The 9,707-nt window shown below is 42.7% G+C and overlaps 1 protein-coding gene across 1 annotated transcript in view; it reads right to left on the bottom strand.

The window, feature by feature from the left end:
* Window positions 1–2,180: 2,180 nt before the first annotated feature.
* Window positions 2,181–9,707, bottom strand: part of SHCBP1 (SHC binding and spindle associated 1) — a 38,418-nt gene continuing 30,891 nt past the window's right edge. The window contains exons 10-13 of the mRNA XM_026675982.2: window positions 7,842–7,960; window positions 5,706–5,792; window positions 3,854–3,986; window positions 2,181–2,970 (exon numbers count right to left, since the gene is read on the bottom strand). Coding sequence (XP_026531767.2) covers window positions 2,669–2,970; window positions 3,854–3,986; window positions 5,706–5,792; window positions 7,842–7,960 — 641 coding nt within the window. The 3' untranslated portion in view covers window positions 2,181–2,668. The remainder of the gene's footprint in view (window positions 2,971–3,853; window positions 3,987–5,705; window positions 5,793–7,841; window positions 7,961–9,707) is intronic.

The raw sequence follows: 9,707 nt of genomic DNA, 5'->3' as shown, positions 1-9,707 counted from the left end.
CAGGAGCAAATGGCAAGTCAATCCAAGCATTGATCACTTTTAACTTCTCTTATTTATCGAAGTTTTGAAGACCCAACTTTCTAGACTTATTGATTTGTTATGAAGGAGCACTGAGAAGCACATCATCACATAAAATATTTCATGTGCTGCTTCGCTGCGAAATGAATATCAATACTTACCTTGAGTGTGTGAAGAAATAAAAATCCTCTGGGAAGTGAGGAAAGTAAGAACAAAACACCTGCTGTTGGAAAGATGAGATGGGCTTGGGGATTTGCGTATCTAATGATGCCGAAATCTTTGCAAAAAGTGGAAGTTGTGAGCTGTGAACAGAACCAGACCTAACCAAGGGGTGGACTACAAAAACGTTAGCAAAGGGTTCTCTGCCCGGTTGCTGGGTGGGCGTGGCCATGGTGGGCGTGGCCTAGTCAGCCTCCTGCACCACGGTGGGGGAGAGGGGGGGCGTTTTTGCCCTCCCCGGGCTCCGGAGGCTCTCTGAAAGTGGCAAACAGGCCCATTTCTGGCCTTCCCAAACTTCTGGGAGGCCTGTTTTTGCCCTCCTTGAGACCTGCATGTGCACTTACCTGCATCCAATTTGGGCTGCATGGCGACTCCTGGGAGGGGAGGGGCAGGGTGGGCAGGGCCAGCCAGGAGTGGAATTTGGGGGTTCTCCAAACTGCACTGAATCTTAGCTAGGGGCTCTCCCAAACCCCTGGGAACCCCCAACAGCCCACCCCTGAACCTAATTAAACAATACACATTCGTATATGCTACGTAGATTCAACCACTATCCTTGTAGACTTGGTCTTGTTCTTTCTGCGCCAACTCAGGAAGCTCAAACTGCCCAAGGAGCTGCTGATCCAGTTCTACAGAGGAATTATTGAGTCTGTCATCTGCACCTCTATAACTGTCTGGTTTGGTTCTGCAACCCAACAGGACAGACACAGACTCCAGAGAGTAATTAGGACTGCAGAAAAAACAATTACTACCAACCTGCCTTCCATTGAGGACCTGTATACTGCACAAGTCAAAAAGAGGGCTGTGAAAATATTGTTTCAACTCCTTCCTTCAAAACGACGCTATAGATCATTGCACATCAGAACAACTAGACACAAGAACAGTTTTTCCCCGAAAGCCATCACTCGGCTAAACAAATAATTCCCTTAACCCTGTTCAACTATTACAGTCTGCACTATTATTGTTAATCTTCTCACCACTCCTTATCACCCATCCCCTCCCACTTGTGACTGTATGACTGTAACTTTGTCGCTTGTATACTTATGATTTATATTGACTGTTTCCTAGTATGATTTGATTGCTTATTGTACCCTATGACTATCATTAAGTGTCATACCTTATGATTCTCAACTCCTGACGAATGTATCTTTTCTTTTATGTATACTGAGAGTATTTACACCAAGACAAATTCCTTGTGTGTCCAATCACACTTGGCCAATAAAGTATTCTATTCTATTCTATTCTATTCTATTCTATTCTATTCTATTCAAACATATTCAACTAGGGATTTCAAAGCTGGGCAGAGATACACTTGAGAACAAAAAGCAAAATGTTAGGAATATAAGTCACCTAACAGGTATTTGGGTTGACAATATATAAACCAGGATAGACATTTTAATACTGTCTCTTTAAGAGCATGCTAAAAACTGCAATTGGGTGTGGTTTCTCAAATGGTCATAAGATGGAGCCAGAAACCTGGGTTGTCTTAGCCTTAGGCTCAGAAGAGAGTGTGAGTGAGTCTGTTTTTCCTTCTGTTGAAGAGTATTGCTGTTCCTCCATTTTTCTTAATTGACTGCTATTTATGGTTTTGATGTAAGTCTGATACCGAACTGTTTTTGACACTGGAATTTGTTATTGGATTATCCCTGGATTGAAAACTAACTGATTTACCTGTGAATGACTTTGGACTGCCTATTTTGAACTTTGCTTAAACTTTCTGGAAGTAAAAACCAACATTTACTATACAGTGTATCTGTGTGCTGTGTGTGTATTATTCAAACCCTACTCTCTATACATCTCCCTGTATGCGCTCATTCTCCTAACGGGGAATTACCTCAACACTGTGGCAGCAGAGGATGGTTTCAATCCATCGACCTCTTTCTCTTTTAAACAGTTTCCCACACGCCCAATCAACCGGATAAGTAATGCAAGAGGACAATTTTGCTAAATATAAAGGTTTACTCAATATAGCTGAAACTGCTGCACAGCCATTACTCAAAAAACAAATTGTTCACTTTATCTGCAGTCAGGAGGTAGAAGGGTAGTAGTGCCAACAGTCTCAATGTACAGAGCTATATTTTATTTTCAAAACGAGGTGATTGATGTTAGATATAAATAGTGCAATAATAAATGGATACACAAAGCCAATAAGGATGACTCTTCTCCCTTTGGGAGAGTCATCGGGGAACTTTCAACTCTCAAGTTACGGCTTTAAGACTCACTCCAAGCAACACACGCATTTCACTATTGTGAAGCACACAACCACTGCTGCTGAAAAGGACACACGAGGAACACAGTGAAGCAGGAAATATAACCAGGTTTAAATTTAAAACAAAAAAAAAACAGGTGTCAAGAGAGTTTTAGCTGTTCTGGAAAGCATCAGTGCTTATCAGTGCTGGTTATTCTTGTTGGCTTGATAGTACAATTCGGAAAGTCAATAAAGAAAGGTTCCAAAACACCCTTTCCCGTTACGCTTGAACTGGTTGCCCGTGATGGACTCAAACATCTCCTGAGACATCTGGCTGCCTGCCTCTGGGATCCCCAACTGGCTCAGTCTCTTTTGGCACAGGTGGTTCTTCTTCAGCGAGGTGGCCCAAAGCTCCTTTGAAATCCGAATGTTGCCTTCTCCGTCATTGTCGTCACTGTCTCTTCCATCAGGGTCTACTTCGCCACAAGCCATTTCATGAGGATCTTCACGGTTCTCAGTGGTGGCACCTTCAGCATCTTTCGTTTGTTCTTAAAGCAGAAACAGGGAGACCAAATTGATTTGACAGCTTATGGGTGTAAAGCAGGGCTGGGCTGCTGGCGATTCGGGGGAGCCCCCTAACTAAGATTCTGCGCAGTTCAGAGAAGCTCCAAATCCCACTCCTGGCTGGCCCCTCCCCAGAGTCCCCACATGGCCCGTTTTGGATGCAGGTAAGTGTAGGGTGTGTGCGAAGGCTCAGAAAGGGTGAAAAATGGGTCTCCCGGAAGTTCAGGTAGGCCAGAAATGGGCCTGTTTCTGGCCTCCAGAGCCCAGGGAGGGCAAAATTCCCCCCCCCCCCAGCACCGTGGTGCAGGAGGATGACTAGGCCACGCCCACCATGGCCACACCCACCCAGCAACCAGGCAGACCCTTTGGTAAAATTTTTGAAGCCCACCCCCGGGGTGTAAGTCAGTCCATGATTGACGGTATTTGACTTAAATCTGCAATGGATTCATTGATCACACTGGGCCGTAATACGGTTTGGTTCGGTTCTGATTTGGTGCATTGGGGAACCGAACTGTTGCAGTAGGAAAACACCGGCTTAGGCTACCTTGCAATCTGTACCTTGCACCATGCCCTTTCTGCAAGCTTAGTGCCAATGCTGATAGATTTCCCTGCATCTAATCCCTTGCATCGGAGTGCAGTCAAAGCAACTGAACTGAATGGAGCTGAGGATTTACTGGCTGGGTGCCCTTCCCAATGCCTACACAGAGCTCACAGCAGATATTTTTTCCCTTTGTGCCCAGAGAGAGAAATATCTGCTGCTACCTAGGATCGAACTCACAGCCTCCTGATTGTGAGGCGAGAGCTCCACCTCTAGGCCACCATGCCGCTCATTTGCCAGTACTGTAAACAACATCAATAAAGCCATACCTGACATGCTTTCTGGCATGACCTCGCTAGCCTCTTTGGGTTTCACCAGCACCACACCATAGCCTTCATTATTGTGTATCACATTGTTCTTCATGGTTATCTTGGGAACGTCAAAATGCTCATCCAAAAAGTTCTAAAAGCCGAGAGAAAGAGAGTTGAATGAGATTTACCCAGATCAGCAGTTCTGAGAAGACTACTTTACAACTTATTTGCAGATGGAAAGCCAAAGCCCCACATGCAATGACTTTATGGAGAGCAAAGAGCCAATAACAAAAGCGAGGGATTCACATCCAGATGTTAACCAGAGATACTGTTCTGACCAAGGCTTCCTGAGACCGTAATTAAGTGCACGCTTAGTCCAAACAACTCTTGTTTTATTTCAATGCTGGGAATTATGTTCATTCCCAGCCTGTAATGAGTCCTAAATAGTCCCTCGAGATAAGCACCCACCTTTATCTCCTTTGAATTGCTGCCAACAACTAAAGTGCCAAATGAACTGTAAAAAGTCAAACGATGTACAAAGTCCACACAGAGCTTCAAGGTTTAATCCAAACAGAGCAAACAACTTTGCTTCCTGCAAAGGTTTCTCTACCTTTGCACTTCCTTTATGTCTTATGGGAGGGGCAATCACCTCCAAGCCTTTCTCCCGAGTCGCCCCTTTGGTTTCAGCTGCTCTCGCCTTCTAGCAGCTCTGCGCACATGTACACTGATAACAGGCTCCCCCTGTTCCTCTGCCTCGCTGCTGCCAGATTCTGGAGGCTCTGGAGTCAGCACATAACAAGTACAGAAAGCAGCAACTGGAATCCTCCTCCTAACTTCCTAATCCGTTTTGCAGTATTATGCAATGTTGTTTTACCAAATCTGGACAGAAGAGGTCCATGATCTAATCCTAGCTTGATCACACAGGTTTATTGGGTGACCTTGGAACAATTTATCTCTCTCTCTCAGCCTAATTTGCCTCCAGGTCTTTAGTGAGGATAAAGGGAGGAGAGATACACCAAACGCACTTTTTTGATCTCATAGGGAAATAACCCAATAAAAATTCTATCTTCCTACCAGTGGATTTTTTCCCCCGCCCTGATTTTAGGTAAAGAAATGTATTTTTTAATTGCACGATGAATATCCAATCAATTCTCATTCGTGGAATTTTACGAGTCCAGTTTCAGTTTGCAATGCTTCCCCCACTCTAGTGCAGATGTAATAAAACTGAGGGCAGCGTAAAGAGTTACTATACTATGAAAAAACACACTTTTTACTCCACAAAATGAACAAAGTGCAATGGCTGTCAGCCTTCAAAATCTTCCTTTGCTTTGCTTCTTTCTGGCTGTCATGAGTAACGGGGGGTGGAAGGGGGAAAAGTGTTACTAATTAATATTGTATAAACTGAGGAGGGTTTCTATTTCCTGCTTAGCTTTCTCTTCTCTGCGCAACTGCAAACCTTTATCTGAGTAAGCCAAGGTCAACTAATCATAACCACCTGAAGATGTCCACATGATGAGGTTCACAGCTTTTAATTGGAAGTTTGAACTATTTCCTCAGATTCAGAATTCTCTTGTTGCTACCACTTGACTTCCAGTAAAAGATATCTTTTCTCTAATTACAAGAGTCTAAGTATTCCTTTCTTGGATTTTGAACGGAGCACCAGCTGACAATGGCATTGGTTGTTTGCAAAGGAGCCAAATTTGCTATGCTTCCATTTGTGGTTCTTTGTGCTTTTTTTTTAAATTCCTGATTTGGGGGGTAAGACTGTTAAATGAGGAAAAAAATAGGAATGGCTAAATAATTCTTTCCACCATAGACTCAAATGAAGTGCATTTACTTTAAGGTACTCAGCTCTCAAACTAGAACTCACCTTGATCAGGATTCCTTCTTTACAATGATGTAGCCCATTCCCAATCAAAATGCAGGTGCTACCAGGGTAGATTTCAATCCCAGCACCCTGAAATTTAAGAGAGGAAACAGTTGAGAAGCGGGTTAAAAATAGGAGAGATCATGTCCCCAAAAGGGGCTTTTTCGAGAGGCAGTTGGGACCTTCTTTTGTTTTTCCTTTGAAGACACTTCGCTTCTTCTGAATAAGTTTCTTGGAAGAGAAGCGAAAAATGTCTTCAAGGAAAAACAAGAAGGTCCAATTGTCTCTTGAAAAAGCATCTTAGAGACAACCAAGACCTGAATGACCGAGAATCTCCACAGAAAGGAGAGACAATGAATGACTAAAGAATGCTAATTTGGTCTGGAAACTTCTCTAGGGACAGGAATCCATAAAACGGATGGAAAAGATGCAGGAAATGTAGCAAACAGTGTGAAAAACTACACAACGTTTCAAGTAGAGGTAGCCTTTGACTTAGGGCTGCAATGGGAACTGCCCATTATGGTTCTAAATCGTGACATTGGTGTTAACTCATAAAATATTTATCTGGTGTTTTTAGAGTTGTCAACAGAAATTGGGGGGGGGGCAGTGCAGCAGCTTGCAAAACCAAAACTGTGTTCCTGTTGTGGTTAGCCAGCAGCAGGTGTGGATGGCTGAAGAGAGTGAGGACTCAGATGAGGGGCCAGGACCATTAGGGAGTGGACTGCTGCCTTCAGAGATTGTGGAGCTGGCAGCAGCAAGGAGGAGGTTCCCGAGGTGCCTGTGCCAAGTGCCCGTGTGCACAGGATTGCTCATAGGAAAGAGTAGCTGCAGCAGCACGGGCAACTCGGGAGTATGGCTGCACGGTAATGGCCCCTCCTTCAGGAAGATAAGACAGCTGTGAATCAGACGTTCTTTGCAGGAAGCAAAGACATTTTGAAACTTGAGGCCTCGTGGACATTGCAGTATCTTAGATGGTATTTGAAGACTCTTGTGTTGTAAAATATTTCTGTTATCTCTTGGCAGCCTCATGGTTTTGGCGAGGCTCATGCTTATCAAAGTTAATTAGTTTGCAACAGCCTTTTAACCAGGGATTTGTAAGAATTATTAAAAGGTTTCTGTTCCCTTTGGTCCATGTTTGTTTTATTGGAAAAGGGTTGGGGTCAGAACAATTCCATCAATGTTTTCAGAAACAGTAACTAGGTGACTGAAGTTTCTGCTGCACAAAATTCTAACTGGAGAGCATGATTGATGACTCTTGGCTATGGATGTGTCCCATTGGAGAATATGAATTATGATACACCCAGGGGGTGGGGGGGGGAAAACCAGGGTCAAGGGTGACAATGAATTATATGTCTCAGAGTCGGCTATACCCAGGTAGTGCCAGACATGGGAACTCCCAATAAATCCTTTTTAAGTTTTAGAAGTTTGGCTCGAGACTCATGATTTAAATGGGGGTAACTGCCAGAGCCCTGACAATTGGGTAATCATGTGACCAGATCCGATTTTACCAGTTTTGTGGCGGTCATTAAACAAATGCCAGAGTCACAAAGCAAAAGCTGTCAGTTGTTAAGGGAACCCATTGTTCACCATATTGGGGCATTTTTGCCCAAAAGCAGAAACAAATGCTAGTTTTGGACAAAAACATTGTAAATGACAGTTATTGGACCATGGAACACTGGCAAAACAGCCATAAATGCGGGCCTTTTGCCAAACCCCTGAAATGCAGTCACGTGACCAGGGAGGGGTGAGGGTGTTGGACCTCCAGAACTGGTCATAAGTAAATTTTGAGGAGTCCGTCATAAACAACCGGTCATAAGTCAAGGATGACCTGTAGTGGAAGAGTCAGCTATTCGCTCTAGTTTGTATAAATCTATGGCTACATCACTAGCAACTAAGACATTCTGAACATAGCAAGAGCTATTTCTCAGCAAACATGCAGGGCTTCATTTTTGGACTTCTACCAGAATTTGCAATGTGCCATCGCTGAGATTGTCAATCCAGGTAGCTTCATTTGAACCCTTTATTTGTTATCAACCCATCTTCTTTTGATAAGAGGTGTCAACCACGGTGATGGATCCATAGAAGTTCTTCGATGCTCTAGGAAGGAAGGAACCAACGAATGCAAATATCTCTTCCTACCTTCGCCCCATACAGGTCAGAGTTCTTCATGAATAACTCGGCAGATGTCCGGATGGCAACTCCAGTTGTTTCACACTGCAACACACAGTTTTCCAGAGTAGTCCTTCCTTGATGAACACCTGTGAAAAATATTGTGGTCTTGAATTTGTGGGCGCACAAACAAGACTTCAAAGACAAAACTTCCCGGTGAGCATAAACAAGGAATTTTGAAATGCTTCAGCAAAACATATTTTGTCAGGTACCTCAATTCATTCTTAAGTCAACAGAATTGCTGATTTCCACAAACACAGCCATCCATTGGATGATTGGTCTCAAAACACAAAGCCCCAGGTGCATTTTGGTAGGCAAGTCCTTTTGTGGATGACACATGCTTTGATTAAAAATCAATGAGCGCAATCATTTCTTGATGATAAAAGTAGTATAGCCAACACACAGGCTTTCAGAAGTCTCGTATGAAGAAACAGAGCAGAGTTATTCTAAACAAGACAGTTAAAATAATAATAATAATAAATCTTTGAACTATTGGGTTGCTACTACCCAAATCTTTAATCTGCATCAGGCAAAGCTGGCTGGGGAATTCTGGGAGTTGAAGTCCACGAGGCTTAAAGTTGCCAAGATTGGAGAACTCTGCTCTAAAGAGTACACCTTGAGAATGAAGAAGCAATTCTAGGAGAAGTTTTAGACCACTTCTGATTTTCTCGCATCAAAAGGTAGCAGCTCATATTAAACACTTACTTTTTTTGAAAAGGACACAATGTATAAATTTACTCTGCTAAAGAATATATTAGGGACAAGCAATTAATAACTTTCTCCAAGAGTGGCTCAAGCACCCCCTACCCAATTATTTTCTTTTGGTGAGTGAATATATTTTCACATAAAAAGGTGCTGAAATAATCTTGCTAGCCCATACAGCATTTGTTATTCAAATCCACATCTCAGATGATGAAGCGTTAATTATCACCTTCTTTAAAAGGCAGAGGGACACAGCTAACAAAAATTCATCAAATTCGGGGGTGGGGGGAGAAGGGTGGAAGAAAAGAGGACAGGAGAGGTGGCTGGTCCCCATTAGGAAACAAGAGACTTTAAAGAAACTTTGAACGTCGAACATTAAGGAAGATCATCCCGTTTGTCTGTTTTAGCAGGTCACGTAAAATCAATACTATGGAAAGAAATGGATGGGGAAAGGGGAATACAATAAACTTAGAACAATGGATGCTCTAAAGCTGTTAATTCTGATTACTATAATCAAGAAGCAAGTGTTACCCAATGGATGTGATCCTCAAATGTATTTCTCTGCGGAGTCCTTGATCTTCTCTAAGCTTAGTTGTTTCCTTGCAGGTGCTTGTTACCTGAGCAGGTAACACCAGGAATAATTGGTTGCAAACAAACAGCTTAGCTCAGAGAACATAAAAGGCTCTACAGTTCAACCCTGAGTTAAACATATTGTCTACCATTGGAATATTTCTCTTTATACTAAATGAAGACTGTGTTCAGACAAGCAGTCTAGTTTAGAAAAAAAACAAAAACCTAGCAAATGCATTTCTTGGTTGGTCTTCCCCTTGATCACTTTTTGTGTCAATCATAGAAGAAGAGTTTTATGTATTCTTTCATCTCTACCAAAGAAAGTTGGAAGTCATTCTTTTTCCAGGTTTTTTTTTCTTCCTTGCGCTTCCACTATTATCTGAGCCTTTTCTTCTCTCAAATCTATGCCTGTTGGCTTATTTTTTTAACTTTGCCATTTTTTAAAAAAATTGTTAGTTAGGTCAACGAGCTTTGTATGTTGAGCCAAACCCAGCGATGGAGTCGATTCATTGTTCAGCGCCTTAAGTTTATTAGACAGGTCAGCAATCAATTTAAGGGTGCTGG

Source organism: Notechis scutatus, chromosome 9 (genome assembly GCF_049901735.1).
Source record: "Notechis scutatus isolate UNSWTSFEM ecotype Mainland chromosome 9, rNotScu1.2, whole genome shotgun sequence".
Lineage (NCBI taxonomy): Eukaryota > Metazoa > Chordata > Lepidosauria > Squamata > Elapidae > Notechis > Notechis scutatus.
This window is presented reverse-complemented; position numbering and strand designations above follow the sequence as displayed.